Source organism: Onychostruthus taczanowskii, unplaced genomic scaffold, assembly GCF_017590055.1.
Source record: "Onychostruthus taczanowskii isolate IOZ18803 unplaced genomic scaffold, ASM1759005v1 scaffold23, whole genome shotgun sequence".
In the NCBI taxonomy this organism is placed as follows: domain Eukaryota; kingdom Metazoa; phylum Chordata; class Aves; order Passeriformes; family Passeridae; genus Onychostruthus; species Onychostruthus taczanowskii.
The window spans coordinates 4,373,734-4,399,164 of NW_024499573.1; the positions used below are offsets into that span (position 1 = coordinate 4,373,734).

Consider the following 25,431-nt stretch of genomic DNA (forward strand, 5'->3'; position numbering starts at 1 on the left):
ACAGAGCAAGTGCCTCATCTTGGGTCAGTCTGCCCAGTACAGAAAATTTCAGGAATGATTCACCTGACCACATACAAAAAATCACAAAGCAGAGAAGTAAGGACTTCTATTCAGTAATTCACCTAGGTTATTTTAAAACCCCTGCTTTGTGAAGACTGTACATGCACCCTGTATGCAACTATTTCCCTTCACTAGCTATAAAGGGAATTTAAAGCAGTAGCACAGATCCCTAGTAGTCTTGTCAGATACATTCTCACCCTATAAATGTATTTGCACTCCTTTGCTTTGGAAATATGTCTTGAAAACAACCAGATTAAGTGCTCTAGATTTGACACTTTTCTGTGTTTGATGCCTTAGAACAGACATGAAAATTGACAGCATGGATTTGATCTCACATGTTGAGACATGTGCAATGATAAGATTGCTTTGGGATTAAATTCTTGTTTTCACCATGAAGCAATGAATGTAGAATTTAGATTAGGCCATGAATCAAATCATCAGTTCTCCCTTGGGTTATAAATGAAATGCAAACTGAGTTTGTCTTTTCTTGTAGGAAAGCTCAGACTATTGATACATCTTTTCCTGTAATTTTTTTTTAGTGCTTCAAAATGACTAACACTCCCCTCTTTCAACAGGTGGCAGCTCAGAAGAGACACTGATTTGTGACCTGGTTTGCTACTATTCCCTTCATAGACTACCTCTCTTGTGGAAAACTTCAGTTTCACACTTAGCAACTAAGATCTCCTGTCCTTATTGACTGTTTTGGAAAGCTCCATTTATTTGATTTCTCTGAAACAGCCTCAGCAAACCCATTTTCTTTAGAGCAGGAAACATCATCATAATTTAGGAGTATGGAGAAGATCCTAAAATAAGACTTCTCAACAAATCATTCCATCTAACTCCAGGATCACGAGAGTAAAGAGTGTTTTAATAGCACAAACTGAACTCCAGTTGTCAAGCTGATATTTTCAACAATAAATGCATTCCTAATAGATGCAGCTGATGTTGCCATACCTCTGGCAGAAGGCAATCAATCCTTCTGGCACTTGGCCTCCTGCCTGATCATAACAACTTATTATAAAGCACAGAATCCATTTGGAGAGTTTCTGAGTCAATAGGGCTTGGCCCTGGGATTTCGCCCATAAACTACAAATAATTGGGATGATTTACTCTTAGGTTTAATGTTTTCCATAATGGAGAAAGAACCTTTTACAATTTCTTTCCACACCAAAAAACCACAAAGGTTTAGTAGAATCAGTTTTCCACTTTTTGTAAAAAAGCACCATTTAGCAGAAAAATACAGAAGAATCTGAACTCCGTTAGCGATTCCACTTAAATATTAGTTACTTAGAGGATAATTTGCAAAAAGAAGAGACATAATTTAGAGGTTTGAAGTGTAGGATTTGAATGAATGTGTCAGTGGAAGTAAGATCCTTGAATGATAAGGATAAATTAATATGAATGCTCTGCTTTAAAAAAAAAACAAAAAACAAAAAACAAAAAAAACCCTAAAATTTAAGAATAAATAATAAGTAAGAATTTATGTTCTTGGAGCAGCTTCTAATTTTGCAAAGAAGAAATATTTCAAGACATGAGGAAAGGAATAAGCTGTGAGTTCAGGCAATAATTTAAAATGTACATAATAACATGCATATTGCACCTTCAGGACATTCTTGTAGCTTCCAGAATACTTTTTTTTTAGCTTGCTCAGAAAAATGAAAATTTAATATTCTAGCAATATAGAAAAGGAGGCCTATGGTAAGAAATTAAAAATCTTATAGAAAATGTAATCATTACTTTGGAAAGAAAAAATTTGAAGGGACTGCAACAACCTTGAAAAAGGATGGAAAAAAGGAAGGAAAAAAGGATGGAAAAAAGGAAGGAAAAAAGGATGGAAAAAAGGATGGAAAAAAGACCGAACATCATGCTCATTCTATTCATGTTAAAAGAAGCAGCAATCATTGAACCATTTCCTCAGGGGTATTTCTGCTTTGTTTTGGTTTTTCTTCCTTAATATTTTCAAAAGCCAAAGAAATGGAAGAAAAACAGCAAATGGTCTTTCTGTAACAGAAAAGACAGGATTTATCTCCAAGTCTTTGAATCATCCGAGAAGAAAAGCACTGTGTAAGTAACCAAAAGTGACTAATGGTTCGTGGTGCTTAAATAATGAGCTGCCTTAAAACAACTGTGATATGAGAAAGCACTTATAAAACCAGTTCTTTTAAGGAATCTCAGAGAATCCTAAACCTGAAACACTTGGAATAATTTCTCAACCACACAAAATTATGCCCCTTCTATTATCCAGCCAGCCCAAGTCTGAGGAGGATTTCAAGGACAATGTGTGTTGATCCTGATACCTCTGACAGTAACAGTTTATTGCATTTTCCATGCTTGCCAAATTAATGACTGAATGATTAATCATATCTTATATGTAATCCCATTAGCTCCTGGTTTCAACCAGCTACTGAGAATGCCCCTCCAGAGGTGGAGAGCAGACACATCCATCCCCAAGACATGTGAGAGTTTCAACATGATTGGGTGATATTCACCTACACATAAAAAATACAATCAACTCATTTAATTGCCATCTGCCTTTTGTAGTACCGAGTCCAGCATTAACTGAGATTAGAATATTACCACCCCACGCAAGTTTATAACTGAACTTTACATGGTCCAGCTCTCACTAGAGCTGTTCCAAAACTGAAAAATTCCAAATCCTTTACCATATATATATCAACATTTAACCAGGTCCTTTCCTGAATCACAGGATTAGATTTGTTAAGAAGTAACTTAGAGCTTACTATAACAAAATATTGTAAGGATTGTGCAATCACATTCTTTTACTACATGCTAGCAAAATAACATACTGGACCTAAAGAAGTCTTTTAACCAATTTCCTAGCAAGATAAAATGAAGTACATAGTACTCCCAAAATCAGACTTTTATGTTTGGATGGTTTTTTTCTGGAGTTTAGCCAGTATATCTTAAAAAAAAAAAGTTTAAAAAATCACACATTTGTTATGTGAGTCACGATCTAGCCAGCAAAAGACAACATGAGAAAATAGAAAATTCTTCATGAAGTTATTTAATGTAACTCTCTCCTCCACATTTTTAATTACAGTTTTAAAAGTTTAAATGCTTTTTAAAGTGATTTATCAGATAGATATTTCTAAGTATTCTCTGACCAATGTAAGTACTTTCTAATGACTGTTTCAAAGCTCTTCTCATCTTTCAATCAAAAAAATAAATTACAAAACCTTACCTGACTTTTGATTATTTTTAAATTAGACCTACTGCCATCTTTAGCTTTTATTACTGTACAGTGAAATAGCAATTATTCTGAAATTATTTTATTATATAATAGCCTCCCACATATTCTATTTAAATACCTATTAATGAATTCTTTTAATGTGCCAAACATTGAATTCATATTTTTGGGTTCTCTCATTTAAATAGCATGGATACAAGTTTTTCATTGACAGTAATACCATGTCTTCAAGGTACTGGCATAATACAATTAATTCATGTATCTCAAAAGAAAAGTGGGGAAAATATAATCTTTCACATTACTTACACCATTGTTACTGACCCGTTATTTACATAAACCTTTCCTGAGGTGTCATTTCATGACTGTTCCTGATGATTTGTGAGCTTATTAGATTTCATACTTCCCTCCGAAGTTTGCAATATTCGACATTTAGACAGGAGGACAAGATACATTTCTCTGGAACTGTCAGACAAATCTCATTGTTGGAATATGTCCTGACTAGTGATTCACCCACAAATTAAAGCTTACAATTCAATATAACACCATCTAATAGGAGACATGGATTAATTCTTGTAAGATCACATAATAAAAAAGGCAATCAGAAATTCACTTTATGTCATTACAATAAGGATTCATCATGCTTTTCAATTCAAAACCATCACAGGCCTCATAAATTTACTGGGGTTTAAATCTGATGCCAGAATTCCAGTGCATTTTTATCCCTTCGCTGGAAGAATTTGGTTCCAGGAAATCTTTTCTCTCTCCCTCTCCACCCTGCTCTCCCCTCCCCTACTTGATTGAATTATTCAGCTGCATGAATTTAACTATGTCACATAAGAGGAGAGGTGGGAAAAAACCCAACACAGCTACCCCAAACCACACAGTTATGTCAATAAACATCAGTAAACATCCTAACAGAGATGCAGCTCACATCCATTTTCTTGCTACTCCAGCATATTTCATTTGAGGAATTTGCATACATTAACTGGGCCAAAAATGTTTTTGGGTAGTGTAAGGTACATTTCTCCTTGAAAATATACGACTAATGCTAATTCAATGAATGCTTTCCTCCATAAATGAGGTCTTTATTCTCTTCATTTCCCTGAAATAAACCAGAATTACAGCCATCTTGTATCAACAATTTTGTTTCTTGCAACATGCTATGGATATTTGTCTCGCCAGACTAGACAGACTGGGGCAAAATCAATGCACAACTTGTTTAGTCGAGCTCCTCTGCCTTTTCCTAGTCAACCACTAAGGGCAGACTGAAAGGTTGGGGAAAAAAAATCCTATCTCCATGAATACTCAGACAAAACTAAGAATCAATCATTCTCATCCAAGTGTTTTCTCATTGCGATATTTTAACTTTTAAATCCCATCCTCCTTTGTGCTTCTACTTTTCATAATTTCACTGATTAAGCCAAGATGTTCTAATTTAGTCCCTGGATCAGTTATAATACACTTAGCCTCTTAGATTCTGGACAAAAATATGCCAGTCATATTGCTTCTCATCTAAATAGCCCCCTGCAAACAGCTTATTTAAATCTTCATTGCCATGATCAAGCATGACAGACACTTTCTCTTCTACAAATGACATTACAAAATTCCTTGTAAAGACTGTCTCTTTCTCAGCTCGCCGTTTTAAGCTGAATTAATTGTTGGGGTTTTATTCCACCTGGCATTCTAGCCTCTTCTTTCCTCATTCTCTTTATTACAACAATGTTTACAAGCCACCAAGGACAAGCATTAATAAAGTAGAGATTGTTTTTAACAGTAGTAATATAAACCAAGATCAGAGCGCATTTAATTGCATTCTCAGGAAGAGAGATCCTGGAAGATCTGTAAAGCCATGGCATGACAGCATTACACCTTCAAGACTACATCACCAAAAACAAACAGCAAATTTTCTTCTATCAACTATAATATATCAGATGCACCACAAACCCACTAAGAAAGAAATGATGAAAAAAACCCAAATTCATCTGCTACAAATAATTATGATGATGGGATGGATATGCAGAAAGTTGAGATCTATTTTAAACCTCAGTAATTACAAACTAGTTTTTAAAAACACTCAAAGGAAAGGACCAGCATTTTTCAGAAAATTTGAAACACAAAAATACTTCTTCTAGAGTGGTGTGAGAAGAATATGGTCTGTTTTCTTACAGTCTACCTCTAAACTCAAAAACTCTCCCAAGTAACCTACTCCAATCCATTCTAAATGGTTAGCTAGTGAACGAGATATATTTAATGAGAAGATATTAGATCTGAGTATCCACTAAAATTTGAAAATTGAAAATATCATTATGGCTAACTGCAAAAGATGAAGCTACCTGAGCACCAATAAAGAACACAACAGTAGCTAGGAATGTAAGTAAACAAAATTTGGAATCTTGCATCTAGAAATCACAAGTTCAAATATAAACTGGATTGGAGGAAAACAAGAGACAATTTCAGTCTCAGTTTCAGTCCTGGTGGAAAATGGGGATTTATTAAAATCTTCATAATGTGCATCACTGACTATCTTACATGAAGCCTCAGGAAGGAGACCTGTGACTGAACAGGTCTGAGAGAAGAGAAAATGAATCCTTAAAAACGTTTCCTACAGAGACTGAGCACAATGGCAGGGCAATGCACTGAGCTATACAAGTTTTGTGGGCAATACTAAAAATAATTTAAGAACTGCAGCAGAGCTGACTTTCCATTGTATATATTTTGATGCTAATCTTATGTAATACATTTGGTGCTGATCAGCATTACAAAGATCAGTGCTCTAAAAATATCAGAACATGACAGATAGATAGATAGTCTTCAGCCTGTATCTCCATCCATTACATTCACTAAAAATAGAATATTAAATTATAGAAGGGCTTGGTTGCACCAGCATGCAAAAAGGTGGCATCTGAGTTGGCTCAAAGAAATACTTGGCTACTTGAAGAAAGGGCTGAACACTGAAGAGTTAATATCCAAGAGTTTTCTTGTACCCATCCAGCAGTATTTTAAGTTGCCAGTTAGCCACAATGCCATGGAGAACTGTACTCTTTTCAAGGTCTAAAACTCTGGTAGAAACACCAAATGCCATATGAAAATAAGTCAAGTACAGCTGACAAGCACTGCAGATAGAAAAACATGCTGTGAAAAGCATATATTTTGAAGTTCTGGCAATCTAAGAAAATCTTAAGACCAAAAGCAATATTACTAAGAAGAAATCACATCTCCTAACTTTTGCCTTAGAGATTTATTTACAGCAGGAGGAAGTATGAATTCCAGATGCAAGAAAAAACTTACTCCAATTTGTCAGCATTTTAAGCTTCCTCTTGAACAGATTTTGCATCTTGCTTTTGTTCAGTCTCAGTCACATATTGGCTACACCCACAGCTGTAAAGGGTGCCAGGAAAGGTCCTTGGATCTGGCACATGATTGTCTGCACCACTAAGCTGGTAGGACACTCCTTAGCAAGCTCTTGGCCTGGGCCAACAGCTCCCTTCCCCAGCCTCCAGCTGCACCCAGGAGAGGCAACCCTGCAGGCACCGTGGCCAGGAGGGCTCTGGCAGCCAGGCACTGCTTTGGGGAAGGGGAGCCCCCCAGCCAGGAGGCACTGCCTGGCCCCACTGCTGTTACCCTCCCATCTCAGAGAGATGCTCACAGCTGGGATGGCAGCTGAGTGTCTGTCACACATCCTTACTGACCGTGTGCTCCCAAGTGAGAGTGGCAGACACTGACAGAAACACCAGGGTGACAGCGTGGAGCAGTTCAATAGCCAGCCCTTCTGCAGCAAAAACAAACACATCTTGCTGATCCTTGAAGGGAGGCCAACACTAATCTGAACAAACCTTGAGAATACAAATTTGCCTTCACAAGCTCTTCTACTTACATACATTTACTGTTCTGAGGACAGTTATGTGTTTTCAACACCCATACTCTTTGAAAAACAAACCCAGACCATCTGGGGACAAGCAGTCAGTGATTGGGATATGCATGTATATAGTGTTTGTCTCTGAAGAAGGGGTTGACACAACACTGAATTGTACACTTTTCTACTTCTGCTTTTTTTTTTTTTTGGTATTTACTTTCTTAAATTATAATGCACTAAAAAAAAAAATCTGTCATCAAGCACATACTTCTAATCATTATGACAGATAATAATACTTTACAGTAGCATTGTCCTAGTTACACAATCTAGTACCAGTTAATCGAAAAGTAAATCTCAGTAAACCCTCAGAAGTTTAGTAATAATGTATATTAATTTTAATCACATAACTTTTATGTTAAAGTCACTTTACATTTAAACATTAAGCTAGTTAAATATTCAGAACTGTTTCACAACATTTGAAATCCAGTTTCACCATTGTATTCAAAATCAAGATCAGGCTACATCAAAGCTTCCCACTTCCCAAGAAACCTTTTGTGCCAACATATTACTGCTCATATTACTGCTCCAGTGCTCTGCAGGGCTGATGCACATTCTAGAACCATGCATAACATTACGTAACTCAAATATTTACTTAAGTAAATATAAATAAATCTCAATATACTACTGAGATCCAGGACAGTGAGAAAGAGGCTGCCTACTCTTATATCACAGATATCATCAGCTGATGCTGACTTTTCCCTCAAAACAATCCAGAATCTTAAAACGTCATTCACCCAACGTTCCACACAAATGTTCTTATGTCTGAAGAGTACAGTCATCTATCACTTTTGGGATCAGAATTACATATTTTGTCTCATGGCATATCCAGTAGCAGAGGTCACCAATAAGTGATTCAATGTCCTGCCCTTTGAGGATATGTGACAACTATTTGAACCTTGATGCAGTGACTAGTTTTTGAGACACTTATGTATTCTCTTTAATCTCAAAATTTGCTTCTGTTCCTGGGTTTTTAGCATTTTAACTTTGAAATATGCAAAACACACCATGCATTGTCTTATGTTTTCTTAAGAAGACCAGGGCAGAATTCTTCAGAATGCCAGGGAGGACTCTGCTCTCTGCACAGTGCTTAAAAATTTCAAAGGAGCAAACGTGATAATCACAAACACTACAACCACTGCCCAGTTTAAAATCCTGATGAGAAGCCTCTACCATGAGCTATGAAGGACAGTTTAGCAGCTGAGGGCAAAGGTTAGTAGCTCTTCCAGAGAACTGTCCTCAGCCTGTATTTCGAACCTCTGCCTCATTCATCTGCTTTTGTGATATATGTGGCATCAGTTCAACCACTCTGAGTTAAGAGAATTTTAAAAAATTATTCAAATTCTCTACTTCCTTCCTCCCTCATTACTCCCACTCTCCATCTCCACATTTTGAGGGCTTCCTCTCCATGATTGCTTACAAGTCTGACAGCGGGAAAGATCTCCATTATATCATCTGCCTGCAGCCTCTTGTCTGCTGGAAAGATCCCTTTTTTTAGATAAACTTATTACTCCATAAAATACAATATTCCATATTTAGGAAACACTCCAATTATAGGTGATCACAGCTCCCACCGATTTTAGCATTTTCTACCCTAACCTTAGGAAAAAATGTGCCTAGTTTAGTATGGCCATGCAGGTTCTTGCTTTGTCTGTACTTCAAGCACACATGAACTCTTCCTGCTTGTGCTCCAGGCTGAGTGAGTGCTGTGTTCAGCAAGGTGCCACAGCTGAACTGGTCAGCATGGACTGCACTGGAGCTAAAATGTGCTCTGCCAGCTGGCAACACAGTGGAGTGAGTTTGTGTCTGTCTAAATCATGTAAGCACACAGTATCCTTATATAGAAATGTTTTTAAGACAGTTTAATCCACCAGAATTTGCCAGCATAATCGCCCCCACCTGCTCTGAAAAGTAAGTGGGCAATCTCATTTTTACAATCCTGCCTCTGCAAATGGCTCTTTGCTTGTTTATTGGCCAAAGGATAACGTTGTCTCTGATGATGCCTCTAGCGATGCCCTGTGGTGGGAGGAGTCAGAAGACACAGCCTCCATCAGACAAGGCAGGAAGGATTGCTCTGGGACTCTGATCAAAATTCACAAAGATAGTCTGACAGGATGACTGTAACTCTAGGGAGGAAACTGGTAGAGGTCTCCAGGTTCACAAAGTAGGAGAATCACACCTTCTCTAAACAACTGCATTTTCATGTTCACAGCACAACACATTTCATCTATGTGCACTTGGTGGGTGTGTTAGTGTATTTCAATCCACCCACATGACAAGCTGCATAGAAACAGCACAAAAGTAAGAGAACATGCAGTACTTACATTCAGGTAACTGAAATCATCACTCTATAAACCAGAAAGAATGCAACAGAAGCCCCAACAACAAATATTGTTTCCAACAGTCCCTGGGAAGGGAATAAACTAGAGGACCAAAGTCTACATGGACAATGGATCTTACAATTTATTTTTCTGCTTGTTGGCAAAATTACATTTCTTTTAAACTTCCAGAGCTATTAACCCTCAACGTTTCACTTCTCTATCAACAGCAAACAAAAATATAGTGATTGCAAAGTTGCAACGAAGAGATTTTTAATTATAAGAGAAAACACAACATTTCAAGTACATTCACAATTCAGCTCCGTAAATGACAAAATTGCAGGTAATCAACTGGGAAAACACAATTTTGTTTTATTTTCAATCACTAGACTACCATTTTTAAATTTTTCTATAAATAAATGAAAAATCTGATATAAAGTAGCATACTAACAAAACCAAATATGAGTTCTAAAAACTGAAATCAAGGAGGCATCTTTTCAAAAAAATAGCAGACCAAGTCTGTTCCCTTATTATGGAAGATTACTGCAGAGAATTACTCTAGAGCAGTGGTCTTTGAAATGGGGCACACACACCAAAAGGATTAGGCAAAACAAAATGGGGTGCATGACAAAAATATCAGAACTTCAATAGTACATCTATAAAAGTTATAAAGAAACAAGTATACATATAATGAGGATGTATGTTCCCAACTTTTATACTGAAAGGAATGCATAACCAAAAATGTTAAGATCACTGCACTAGAGGATCCTGCCACACAATTACTACTGCCATGTCAAAGGCATGTAATAAAGATGCTGGTGAGTTTTAAGTTCTCTTTTACATTTCTCAACTATCAGTTAAACAAATGGGTAAAAATATCTCTAGGAAGCAGATTTATGAGCTCCTATCTTTTGTTACAGAGCAGGAATTCTCATAAACACTTCAAATTACTCAACATCTTATTTTTTGTTTTCAGAAATGCAACTTATTGCCTTCTCAAAAATCTCTTCCCTTCACTCTACGTATTCTAAGTATTTGATGAAAGAGCTGATTTTCCTGATGTGGCCAGTTAAACAAGAGCACAACACGTTGTAGGTATCAAACAAGACAGATTGTTAAAGGTATTTGCAAGTGGGAAGGGATGACTCCTCTGGAACTGAACAGAGGAGAAAAGTTAGGGTTCTTTTTCATCTGGGCTACCTCACCTGCAAGAAAAAGTGGCCAATGAACAAAATCTGGCTCAGTAAACAGACCTTTTGTTAAAATCTATGCACTGGATTACAAGGTGGAAATGCAGAAGAGGAAAATTTTGTTCTTATCCGAAACACAATGTCCAGATTTGTTAATATCTTTTCCAATCTGGAATGAGAAGGATGTGGGAATGGTGACTAAACAGAAATTTGGTGGTATCTGTAATCATTATGAAGATGTCTGGCCTCTCTCTTTTAAGAAAAACACTAATAAGAAGAAACAAAATTATAATGGCATAAAATATACCAAGCACGCTTTCTCAGCACAACAAAACACAGGACGGGTGGTGAGGATGAAAGCCAACACTCTTAAATTAACAGAAATATTTTTTTAATCTAGTGCAGTGTCCAATTAGCCCTTCAAACTTTGTACAGTAAGAACACCTGCAATTACACTGAGTGAAATTAGGACAATAATTCTGAATGCTGCATGGCATACACCAACCACACCAAGCATCAGCAAGGGATTGACTAAAGATTCACCCAACAGCAGAATGTATCTACATACTGCTGCTTCCAGACATTATTATCTCCTCTGAACTGGTTAATAAAAGAACAGGGCTCAGGTGCAGCAAGTTCTTGATGTGGGGAAAGCTAAAAAGGGTACAAAGCCACAAGTAGCATAAAAAAAATGTTTTGGATTTACAGGAAGAGGCCATTTTTCTTAGTGATTTTTATTTTAGGACTGCATGTACAGACTGACAGATGCTGCTTTTGCTCAAAGGTAAAACTTTTGAATCTTGAGTAACATTTTTCTTGTTATTTGTCTATTTAAGGATACCTGGAGAAACAGCAATGAAATCTCAGTGAACTCCTTGTTTCGTGAAACTGAGTAAATAAAAACCCTGACATCAACATCAGAATGTCTCAACCTTCTTTTAGAACTGCACATTTCAGTTTTCACCTTTCAAATCTACCTGCAATACTACAACATTTTAAAAAAATTAATTACTTTTTAAAGTCTCCTGCCCCCATCTTCCTTCACTGAGAATTCTGACATGGTTTTGTTTACTTTTAATTTGGAAGAGAACTCAATTTCAAATTCCTCCAGGAAATTAAATGTCCATCTCTAGCACTGCTCTGCTATAGCTATCAGACATGAAGCATCTGAGCGGATATGTACCATGGTCCCTTCTCAGCTTTGGAGAGGAGGACTATTGTTGACTCCAAGCTATTGTTGGAGGCTGGATAACAAGATTGAATTAAGATTGCATTCTTGGCTAAACCACTAAAACATAATGAAACAGTGCTGTCTAACATAGCTCCTATTCTACATGTGGTGCACATTTCAGACTCAATCTGTCTGCCCAAAAATAGGCACCAAAAAAAGGCTAAATTGTTCCAGATTATATCCAGAGGGCTGGCAAGCATGGCACAGGACAAGTGGGAGAGCCATGCCCTGCTGGAGAGGCAGCTGGAGGCTAGGAATGATATTTCAGCACTTCAAAGATGACTCTGACACTTCTATCTTGGCAACTGTGTTGATCACTTCTGGCTTTTAAATTTGTAACATGTATCAGCAAGGAAAGAAAGAAGTTTAAAAAAAGGGTAGCTGTGCAATATTATTTTACAATCTGTAGGTATGTGCTTCGAGGACATTGATATTCATCCTGCCAGCTTGGCTAATCCCATCATTAAGCTTTTCAGGGTTTCATGTTTGCATTTTCAGGTGTCAAAATCAAGAAGTTCAAGGGTTCACACTCCCTCTTTCCTCCTACGTTCTTTTACTTTAAGGTTAGCTAACACAAAGCAACAAATCTTATACTTATCAGCTTATTTCTAAGTATCTTGGTTCTTTCAGGGTTTCTTATGAATCCAGCTGTCTGATCACAAAATGAAGTTCACTTCCAAAGAATCCACTGGTCAGACTCTAACAGAGACGATCAGCACAACCCTGATGCTTTCACAGTTACAGATGAAAGGTCTTTTTTTTTTCCATTTGAATGCCACTATTTGACACTACACTTCATGACATATAGACAACAATGTATTTTTTTTACCTATGATGACTCTCACAACCTATTAAAAATCCTTATTTCGGTCATAAGCAAATTTCATTCTGAAATTATGAAGCCATGATTTGGTATCTTTAAAAGCAGACCCAGCTTAAGCACTACGCTTTAAACAGATAACAAAATAATGCTAACATTTTTTTTAATTTTAAAATTTAAAATATTCTTTATGGCCTTCATGACTGCTTCACCTACGTTCCTTTTCCATACACCAAGTCAGCAAACTTCCAAGACAATTAATCCAACAGACAAGGTAAACAAAGTATGTGTTACTGAATTTCAATTTTTTCAAAGCTATTCCAAGATGGCAGAAATGTAAAAGGTAAACAGAAACCCCACTAACTAAATTGCTGCAATGTTTTGTAGCCAATTGGTACCAAAAAAAATTAACAAGCATCTTTCTTTAAATAAAACATATAGTAAATGAATGTTACTGAAATCTGAGTCTGCTGTCGGAATTAATGTTGTTTATTAAGTGAAAATCTTGTTTACAAATACAAGTAGTTAGTCATTTCTGCTGGGTCTACATATTGCAAAAATTTATTTTCATCTCTTCATTAAAAAACTATTATAATTTCAGCAACAGTCCTTAGGAGAAAATTGTTCACCTAAAATTTTTTTTGTACGATGACAACATTGACTGTACTATCCATAGGCTTTTTGGAGGGTCTTACCAAAAGGATAAGGCTTTGGGGATCCTTCTTCTATACAGGTTAATACTAGATACCACTAGCATGGTAAATGATTGGAAATATATGACAATACAAACAAATCAAAGGTCACTTAAATATATGTCAAATAATACATATATGGAAAAAATTCCCAACATTTCTTGCAAATAGTGAAAAATTGTATTTCAATAGTCTAGATTTTAATACCATAAAAATGCTGTATCATGTAACTGATGTATCAAATGCTGGTCAATAAAGAACTGAATTAAACAGTCTTGATTTTGTTTAATGACAGCTACAGTTTTGAGGTTTTAAAAATTAATATGGCAAATTCAATTTGGAGTTATACAGATAAATTTTACTGCTATCAATAGACTGACTTTGTCTGAAGGCAGAATTTAATTGATCATGTTCATAAATACAATGGAAAGCTAATTGGAAAGTTCTGTCTATCTAGATTGCTTAACTGTTATGTTCTAAATCTACAAAAGCCAGAACACTGCACATGAAAAAACATTAGTATTTAGAAATTTAAAATTACTTACAAGCTGCTCTGATTTTACACCATAAAGCTGAATGGTCTTCGCCACATTTTTGGCCACAGCTAAACTCAGGTCTGGATCAACAGCAGCCACATTCAGCTCACTGGAAGCAAAGATTACAAATCTTAATTAACAACTAAACAGTGCCGTATTGAACGCAGTATTGGATCGATAAAGAATTAACTATGAATACACAGTTATGTGGCACGTCAATTTAGAGAGAGTAACACATACAACCAAGTCTTTCCACGCACCGTAATTCAGTTTACAATTTAACAAGTCATTTGGGAATTTTTTGTGCAGTGTTCCTATTCTAGTAGAAATGAGCAAAGTTTAGGAATGACACTTCAGTATGAAATCACTATTAGTAAGCCATTCAAAAATATTGACAGCAATTAACTACATTCAAGATTTGGCAGCAGCCTTCAAACATTACAGGTGAATACACAGTCATTCAACTCTGGAATTACATGAGCTGTGCAGAAATACCCAGGGGATGCCTTAGCTTGACACAACTAATAAGCTGTGTTTTAGGCAATCCTTTATAGTAAAAGAGGCCCCCAAGGAATGACAGGGAACAAACGGAGAAGGAAAAGATTTCTAAATCGCTTCCAGTATTTTTTGTTCATTAACATCCCCAGATCTCCACCGGCTGGGGCTGCATTCAAACCTGCTCTGCTGAAGACTGGCAAGCACAAGAACCATCATGTTGCTAAGGGTGAGTTTAACCTCTCTCAAGAGCTGGAGAATCATTAGGCACCCCAACTTGGAATAATCTTCTCTGAGAACTCTCTAGGGCCCCAAACATCATAAGCTAAAGGTCACTCTAGAAGACTCAGCTGAAATTTCGTCATTTTCATGTTGTTTTCCTTTCTCTTTTGCAAGGAACAAAACAGTATCAGTCACCACACCAACAGACATGTTCTGAGCATCTGTAACGCCCAGTCACAAGTACTGTGTCAATATTTAATATTTTAGACACACACACACACACACACACACACACATACTGTGAATACAGCCCATCTTTTTTCAGACTTTATTAAACAGAGTAGTCGTTACCAAAACCTCACGAGGGAAAATGCACCACTGGTAATTCAGGTATCTCATTCTACAAATTCTACCTAGAATAGTCATCTTTACCTATCATCTTGCTTTACCTATCATCCTGTTTTACTCTAACAAAGTATTTGCATCTGGTATTATCACTTCCAGCCAAACAACTACCACTTCCCTTTGACACAGTCAGGGTAATTAACATACCAGACATTGACAGTATGTGTAAAGTTTCTCTTCCTGATCTTTTATAAGCTTAAACATTAAAACTTATGTTAAAATTTCATTTATTCCAGAAAAACAAAATACAGAAAATAAACAATAAAATATATTTATTATAAATAATAACAAAGAGATGCCTATCTTGCTGTATTTATCATTGGTGCAGCCTCACCTTGAACACCATGTATAGTTCAAGGTCCCACAATTTAGGAAGAATGTGTCCAGAGGAGGGCAATAGATCAGGTGAAAGGACTGAAAGGAATGTCCTGTGAGGGATAGCAAAGGATGTGGGCTTGTCAACTCTGGAGAAAAGACGGGGCAGCCTCATTGCCCTCTGCAGTTTCCTAAGCAGGGGAAGTGGAGAAGGAGGTGCTGAGCACTCCTCCCCAGGATCCAGTCAGAGGAGGTGTGGGAATGGTTCAAAGCTGCACGAGGTGAGTTCCAACTCAGCATTAAGGAATCACACCTGTAACAAGAGGGTGGTCAAACGCTGGAACAGGCTTCTTAGAGAGGTGGTCTAAGCCTGTCAGTATTTAAGAGGCATTTGGACAATGCTCTTAACATGTTTTAGCTTTTGGCCAGCTCTGAAGTGTTTGTGCAGTTGGACTGGATTTATCATTGTAGGTCCCCTCCAACTGAAATATTCTGTCCTATTGTGTGTTACTGTATTTTATCCCATCCTATCCTAGCCTATCCTAAACTCTGACTTGATTTTTGCACTAGTCTACTTTATAATTAAAGAGTAATCAACCTTTTACTGCTACGGAAGTCTCCTTTCTCAAACTGTAAGTTATGAAACAGACATGTTGAGTATTTCCAATATACATTTCCAATGCCTTATATGTGCATACCTGGCTATAGTTTTAATGATGCTGTCAAGCTCGTCAGAAGAGGGAGGATTCCGACCTCCAGGAGGAAAGACAAGATTGATGGGGTCAAACAGTCGAGACAAGGATTTTGACAGATAGGCAGCTTCATACTGTTGCAGTGAATCTTTCAAGGCCTTTTCTGGACTTTGCACACAAGAAAATGTTACTACATTTTAAATTGAAATACACAATAGCATTAAATTTTTCCAGACCTACAAAGTTTGCAATACTGAACCTGTTTTTTCTTTCTGCTTTTTAAACATACGCATATGAAAAACATTCTTCTGATAAGTCTCCCACTGACTGCTCAAGAACATGTTTGAGTCAATACAATTCTCATATAAAATATTCATTTTATCTTACGTAAGTCTAGAAGTCCTAATAGGCTTGATAAGCCTGTTTCAGTTTGATCTTTCTGATATCACTTAGATCATGTTTATTCTATGATGTATAAACTAAAAACTGTGAATCATAACAACTGAGCATTTGTCACATTCAAATGATTGCAGTGTCATCAGGAGAAAGCTAGTGCTGTAATCCTAACACATACAAAACTGATTTTTCACCGTTTTCCTATTTTTTCCAACCAGAGAGACAAAAAGATAGAACTTGTTCAAAAGTCAGAGACTTTGTGAAAGACAAGACAACCCAACACTATTAGATATATTGCTTAATAAAAAGCCTACAGCTCTAAAATAGCATTAGAGCAGTAAACGCAAGAGGGGAAAAAAGCCTTTAAAATTCTCCTGCAGTGACAATTTGAATAACAGTAAGTTTTTAAAAAATTCTGTTTTATTACAGGGTGCAAAGATTCATATTTTATAGTCATACAGTTCATAATACTTACTCATAATCTTCATTTTTTTGCATGAATATGTCCTGTGCATCTTCTTCCATTTGTTGTAGTTCAGCAAAAAGATCAGTAGTTCCACTTGTGTTAAAATTCCTCTGAATATTTTGACTATATTGTTGGAGACGCTTCCATAAGTCATTATAAAGCCTCAGTAATTTGGGGTATTCTCCTTCAAATGCTTGCTTCAAAAACATAGAGGCTGTAAAATAAAGGAGTAAGCAACACACGATGCTAAATTCAAACTATTTTTTTTATTCCTATAAATAATCTCTATCCTTGCATTTATATCAACATTACACAATGTTATCCTAAGTTTAATATTTATAATGTAATATTTATAATTAATTTAAAGTGACATAACTATAATATTAAATGCACTTGACAAAGGATGTAAAGCACCAGTATAAAACCCACAACTGGAAGACCAGATATGAAAAAAAGACTTTATTTTGTATAATAAATGTTTGGTATCAAACTTTATTATTATTATTATCATTCATTTATGGCCAAAGCATAACTGGAACTCTCTAAATCTAGAGATTTGCTAACAATGTCTTGATGGAGGATAAGTGTGGGGCTGTGCAACTTTGAAGACAACAATTTAAAACCGACAAAGATAACCCCTATGAACGAAAGTCTTCAGAAATGTGATGAAGGAAGCATATGCTTTTATGCACACTTCTTAAAACAAGGCACTTAATATGCAATTCCTAAACTTGTCAGAGAATCACAAAGCCAGCAGAAAAAGCAGCATTATTTTCAGCCTTGAAAGGCTTGCCACAAGTAACAGGAAATGAAACAAACGTACAACTGCTTTAGCAACTGTTAATCTTGATCTAACATCACTCATACTCTAGAGATTTCCCATTACATTAGGAGATTAACACTGCTCCATTCATTCATAGGTTTTTCAGGTTCCAGACATCTGCCCCATTTCACCCAACCTGTGCTTTCAACTCAAATATGTAATTTTGAATACTGGAGGATTCACATTTATTATCAAACACAGAGTTATTTTAGGTCATGAAGCTATGTTTACAAAGAATGTCCCAACCTCACAAAAGCACATCATTATCTAATATCAAACCTTTTACACTGCCATAAATTTCTATTTTGACATTATTTTTCTGATATCTTCTTCTGATCTGTATGATCCAAAACCTGACTGATGTCAGTGCATTCAGTCACCAGAAATTTATGTTAAAAATTAACATTTTCATTTAGATGCTTCATTGAAATGAAAAAATCTGTCTCCCCAAAACTCAGCTGTAGCAAGATAAAAGCATCATTCACATCAAACCTCCCCTATAAAGTTTATATAAAACACATTATTAAAACTGTAAGTAATAAAATAGTTTTGAATAGCTGTTAGAAAAAGCTCAGCTGCTAAAACGTAAGAGTTCCCTCAGTTGTGCAGTGTTGGTTGGTCCTGTTAACTGGTGTCATAAATTGACAATCTCCAGTGTGAGTGCTGAGAACTGGCAGCACGTGTTCAGTGTGAGCACAGGAGGCTCAGGGTATGTACTTACTGCCCTTAAAGAAGTGCATAAGGCAAACAGTAAAATTAATATGTTTTAACACAAGATGCATACATTTTCTTTTGGGATCATCTAGTTACTTAGCAACCACTGAGTATGAATCCATCAGCTAGTTCCTCAAAATTATACTGCTGCTATAAAGCCTGGAAGGACCAAATTTTGAAGGGCTGGTACAATAGCTGAGATCACAAAGATAAATGCACATCTTATGCCCTTCACCTCTGTGTGCAAAAGATTAAATTTAAACACTATGCAAAAGTGAAAGATATATTTTTGAAAGTACCAAACTCACCTATGATCCAACTGCATGCTGCATTAGCATGTTCTGGTAATAGAACTGTCTTATGTTAACACATGATTTATAATTAATATTCCATGATTGTATCGGCCATTTACATATTACACACGTAGAGAAAATTGTGTATAGTCAGAACACCAGCTGTTCATCTGTACTTATATAAGACAATTTTGAAGTAACTAAAATCCTGTTTGCAATGGAATCTAAAAAATGACTGAAATATGATTTTTACAACCAATCAGCATTTAACAAGAAAAGACTAAGAATTTATCTTTAAAATCAAATTACTAATTTTGAATTTGGCAAACCCACTTGCTTCAGGGAGTATAATGTACCATTCCAAACATTTTTATCTCCACTTTTTGTTATTAGATAACAACTACTTAATGAAACAGAAAATATTTATTTTTGAAAATTCCACCATAGTTTATGAGGATCCTGTCTGGTTACAAACACAGAAGTTTTAAACGCACAGACCTGAGTGAACCACTGCTATAGTTCTGGTAGAGGAGATACCGAGCAAAGGGCTTACTAAAAAGTAAAATTCAAAATAATTACAGAACACATTGCAAATCATTTCTCCTGAATACTTACAGTCTGTTGCTGACTGAAACTGAGAAGAAAGTGTCTGGGTTACTGCAGTCCAAAATTTGTACAAAATATCAGACTGGCCATCCTAAGAGCAAGGGACAAAAGGAATGCAAGTTTCAAAACATGCTCTTTCTCAAGCAATGCAAATGCTTCCACTCAAAGCTGCTCCTCATCACTGAGGATAAAAACAGAGTAAGTGAAATCTGAGAAGTTTTCCTCAGGTTTAGGGCTAGAAAAACTATTGGAGAAAACAAAATAAAAGCTTCGGTCCTGTCTCGAATTAAATATTTTCCTCCAAGTCTGAGCAGAAGTGCTCCCAGCTCTCCAGGGGTGTGAGTGCAGCCTGAAGCAGCACACCTCAGGAGACGTGTTAGAAAATCTCCCTGCACTGCAGTGACCTTCCCGTTCCGTGGGAGTTCTCGTGCTGGCTACACCACAGCAATTATTCATTGCCACTACCACGCGCTGGCTAACTCCAGCCAGGGACCAACCACTGCGTGCTGCACACAGAGCAGCTCAGCTTCCCAAAAACATAAACCACACAAAAATACAGTGAACCTCACAGCAGACCCTTCACTGCCTCCTGCCAATGGGGAAACAAGGGAGCACGCCAAAGGGAATGTGCAAGGGCAGGCTGCTTCCCTACTGCCCCCAACATCTGGCACTCAGGGTCAAGCATTAAAACATGGTTTTTGATCCCTGTCTGTTCGAGGTAGAAAAAATATTTCAGGAGATAATGATGGGTATCCCATCCTGCCTACTTGTTAAGATACTTGGAAGACTGTTCAGTGTTCTCATGGGAAGAGAAAACACACTCTGAGCAGAAGGGTTTTCCCCCTTGCATGGTGTACATGTCATCCCTTGATCCTATGGCTGCATTAACCAGTTTGACCAGAGCACTATAGGAATGATAATCAGAAAAGAAAAAAAATGTCAGTTTCACTTCTGCACTGCCCAACAGTACCACAAAAAGGTGGAGATAATCTATTAAATTTAAAAGTCTCACTACTCCAAAATGAATTACTACTACTTAAGATAATAAAGGGGAAAAAAAAGGGTCTCTTTTCACTAGCAGTGGCAATAATGGGCAAAGCAACAAATGTCTTTACAAGGTCATTCATTAACAAGTACCACTGCATCCCTCTTGAAGATCTGTTCATTGAAAGATTGTAAGTTCAAGCTCAAGTTTCAGTTTAAAAAAAATCATCTTCAAGAGTTAACGTAAAATCTGAAAATCAGTCAAAGGTGTAGTGATACATTTAAAAGTAATGATAAAAAATAGGATTATCATCACAAACTCTGTAATTAATGAGGAAATAATCCAACTCTACTCCTTATCTAAAGATAAAGAAAGGTAAAGTTTATGGGTCATGTGTTAAGAATTGAGAGAGAACATCTTTTTATGCTGTTGGACTCATAAAATGTATGATAATTAACACTGAATGCTAAAATAAACTGGGATTACGGAATCACATTTTTCTATTCTTGAGGACAATGATGGATTTAGAAATGGAAGTAATTTTTTATAGCTATGTTTGTATTTTCTGCAAAACTGTACTTGACTTTCATAAATGGGTGAAGTAAAATTAGAATATCAGAAAATTATTCAGAAAGTTCACTGCATAAAATCTCTTTTCTTTGATAAATTTTTTGCTATAGCATAAACGTGAAATTACTTAATTCTTTATTTCACAGTTTCAAGTTTAGAACATGAAGACTACTATAAAACAAATGGCCTTTCACATCAAGTATAAATTAATTGGCTTTCATATTCTCTATCCCAGCCTGGAACAATGGTTGCCTATTGAGCATAACTCAATTCAAATTCTAAATAACCTAATGGAAGTGGAAAAATACCTAGAGAGCACTTTCAAACTTTTTTTTTTTTGTGTAATTGCCATCTACATATCTGTCACTGTCTCAGCAGAAAACACAGTGATTAAAGGGACCAGAAAACAAATATACATGTACCCCTCCCCATCAACATTCCTATTTTAATTGTCAGATTCAACATGGTGACAAGTAACAGCAACGTGGGATGACGATTTATGTTGTTGTGGAAATACATCACTTTTCCATGTATCTCTATATACATACATAATATAAGGTCAGACATGCATACATATGTTCTCATGCACAAATTTGCATAGGCAGCCACAGCCACCCAAATTAGCCTCTGCTCATTAGTTTGTGTCTTCTGACTTGGGTGAATGGTGTACATGAACGGTATCAGAATTTTGTAGGGAAGAAGGCCCTCATGGCTCAGCTAGCCAACTGTATTATGTATGAGGAGAGACAGAAGGGAGAAGCTTCATGAAAAAGTCAAATAACATTTTCTACTGACTGACTACTCAGTCAAAAATGTTTAGGGGAAAAAATAAATGCCCTGTTTTCAAACTAACTAAAACCATTACCTACAGAGTGCTGGCTGCTTGCATGACATATGACATGAGATTTCAGTTTGTCCAGTGCTGAGATGCAGTCTCTCTGGAGGTGAAATATAGCTGCTGATTAATAGCACAGAGAAGACCATGTAAGAGCCTGTGGCAGGAACTAGAGAATATTGTTGCCTACGCATACACCAGGGGGTATTTAAGTGGGTGGACTGTAGCTACCAAAACTGGAATATAGCAAGGCATTAGCATTAGATACTCCTGAGGGAGTAAAAAAGTGCCATATGCAACCATGAGAATCCAGAAACAATTTAATTTGTTTAAATCTGTAATTTCTTTTGCTTACACATTATTTCAATATATTACTTTTGAAGGTACATTTGAGCCTCTCACTGCTTGTTTTTTTTAAATTATGTATTCTAATAAGGATTAGATTTATGAGAATTATAATTTAACTGCTTAAAATGTAGTGTGCAATTCCATCTGACAGTAATCAACACTAGAAACTTACAAGGAAAGGATAGCAAAAGGAGTGTTATTCTCCAGCAGGAAATTAAAGGAATGTCCCTTGTAAAGGACAACTTCTTCAAGGACTAAAAAGATAGGATGAATCTGGAAAAGGCAGTTCTGCTTGCTTGAAATGTACACAGCAAATCTACTGTCTCATCTTAATGTAATGTAAAGTTTGTAAGTCTTCCCCTACGCTTCACATGCAGCATTGTGAGCAGCAAACCACAGTATCAGAAAGAAACTCTCTTTTGGGCCTTTCACTTTCCAAAAACTAAAATCAGCTAGCTAAAACTACCTTCTCATCTTCCCATCTGCAAATAATGAATATAATCCTCCTCCACACTTACACCAAATATCCTCAGCAGTAGACAATGTATGGGAGCATTGGGTACGTCCTCATTAGTGATTCAGTGTGTAGATAGGGCTCTTTTTGGTCCAAATCTGTCTTGTGTCTAATGTTTGTCTTGCAGAACACACTGAAGTGTGCTAGCAGACTAACTTCCACAATTCAAGGAATACACTACCTCATAATTAGTTTTAAAAGAACCACTTCTGCAATTAAATAGCTTTTTGCAGCATATCATTATATAGTTGTAAAATAATCCACAAGGATGTACTAATATTTCTATCAATTAATATTCTGAGACTTTAAATCAGGAATTTTCCATTTCTCTTGCTTCTGAAAATGAAATAGAATTGGAAGATGTTAAATTATTTACACCCCCTCCAAAATAAAAATGCTTGCTTTGAAATCTAGTCACAAGCAGATTAACATCTTGTGATACAATCCCTTGTAGCAGGAGCAGCTGACAAGATGAGTAATGAACTGCATCCGATTATCTTTTCAGCTCTGTAGCAATCATTTTCCAACAGCTTCCTATGCCATAACCAACAACACTGGAAAAAGGTCACCGTTCTGTCACACTGTCCCCTCACCCAGCGTATGTGTTTAACAACACAGAGAACACACAGACCTTTGGAAGGTAAGAGACGTTATTATCTGGCACAAAGCTGTTTCAGGTGCATACTGTGCACATAGAAAGCCTACATAAAACATCCATACATAATTAAAAGTCTCCAGAAGTAAATTATTGCACTTTAGCATAAAATAAAATGTTGTTTCCTCTCGTCAGGCGATATGTTTTTCCTTCAACAAAAGAACCTTAACTGTAATTGATGGTATCTAAAACTCATGATAGGCAAGATTCAGGTTGACATATACATATGTTTCCCATCATTAAATATACCAAACTATGAACATTAAAACGATGAACATTAATTGCAAGCAATTTTAAGACTATAATGGCAAACCAGAACTTTCCTCCCAAACCAGATCCATTTAACGCAGCATTATTGAATGAATGGTACTCTATGTTTGCAGCTTTATTTTGATCTCACTGCACAGAAAATCTGCACATAAATCATACTTTGTATCACTACAGAATAGTGGGGAACTAAGATCAGCCACAGAACTGGCTATTTTCTAATAAAAATCTGTTGTGAAAATGCTCCAATGCCTAAAGTACACTTACATAAATTAGTATCTACCAACCAAAACTGTAAATCAAAAATACCGTCACTATTGTTGCTGTGACCAGTGACCACTTTATTCCCCAAAAATGAACAGCTGAGCAGGCACTTACATTATTTACATGATTTAGAGCCCCTATTCAATTCCTTCAGCAGTGCAAGACAGTTTAGATCTGTTCTCATCTTGTTAATTCTTTATTTTCAAAAATGAACTGAACTGCCCAGTAACATACACTAGGCCAACCCTCTGTCCTTCTGACCTGCTGGACAACTGGCCACAACCAGGGAATGGAAAGATACTTTTGAAAGATGTATGGACTACTAGCACGTAGCTACTTATAATATGTTAGTTCTAGGTAACCCACTTGCATCTATGTAGAGTAAAATAGAAAAACAACAATCAGACTGCACTCTGGCCCAGCTACTGTAGTCTTCCTCCTTTTTCACACTGTTTAAAAATTTGGTACACAGACACACATACTATTCACAGAGGAATTACTTCCTCATGAAAATCATACCCATAAATCAGACATAATATGTCCAGCAGGCTAGACCACAAATGGTGATGCATTTTCTCAACAGTGAGGCTCACTATATTGTCTATGTGAATGGGACAAAGTTTATCCTTATTAAAATCATAGACTGAGGCAGTTTGACTTCCATAGTATATACTACTTATGAAAAATAAAAAATATGCTTAACTGCTTTGCTGAATCAGGGCCATAACCAGCAATCTGCTAAAAATATTTTCACTTTGTGTATTTAATTTCAACTATCACTATAAAGTCACTATTGTCAATACTTGGTACAAACAGTAACATTCTGCAACTTTCCCATAATAGGTCAGGTTTTAGATAAAACATCTAAGGTTGTATAATAGAACCAAAGAGTCATAGAATTAACTAGGTTGGAAAAGACCATTGAGATCATCAAGTCCACCCTACAACCTAACACCACCTTGTCAACTAAACACGGCACCGAGTGCCACATCCAGTCTTTTTTAAAACACCTCCAGGGATGCTGACTCCACCACCTCCCCGGCAGCCCATTCCAATGGCCAATCACTCTTCCTGTGAAGAACTTTTTCCCAATGTCCAGCCTAAACTTCCCCTGATGCAGCTTAATAACACTGCATAAGGCCAGTGCCAGGAGACATTTGGACAGTGTTAGTCCTTCCTGCTCTCTGTCCCAGGAACACCATAAGGTTCCCATCAGACCATTCCTTTACATTCCTCCCTTCTCTTGAGGTCACTCTTGATGGCATTATGACTCTCTGGAGCATCAGCCACTACTCCCAGTTTTGTGCCATCAGCAAACCTGCTGAGGCTACATTCTGGCCCATCATCCAGATCACCAATAAAAGTCTTAAAACAGAACTTGACCTTGTATTTGACCCATTGTGGGTGTACACTACTGATCAGCTGCTAGATTTTGCACCACTGATCACCACTTTCTGGGCCTGGCCATTCAGCTGGGCCATTCAAAATTAATCCCACACTGATAATAAAAGCACTCACAGTGCAAGTGGGAGAGCCTGCAGACTCAATCACCTTCGGTGCAATGACTGGTGGTAGGGAAAGGATTTATACCAGTATTCTTT

General features: G+C 36.7%; 1 protein-coding gene across 1 annotated transcript in view; it reads right to left on the reverse strand.

The window, feature by feature from the left end:
* Positions 1–25,431, reverse strand: part of COG5 (component of oligomeric golgi complex 5) — a 173,255-nt gene that overhangs the window by 26,975 nt on the left and 120,849 nt on the right. The window contains exons 11-14 of the mRNA XM_041405419.1: positions 19,402–19,483; positions 16,966–17,170; positions 16,101–16,262; positions 13,975–14,074 (exon numbers count right to left, since the gene is read on the reverse strand). Coding sequence (XP_041261353.1) covers positions 13,975–14,074; positions 16,101–16,262; positions 16,966–17,170; positions 19,402–19,483 — 549 coding nt within the window. The remainder of the gene's footprint in view (positions 1–13,974; positions 14,075–16,100; positions 16,263–16,965; positions 17,171–19,401; positions 19,484–25,431) is intronic.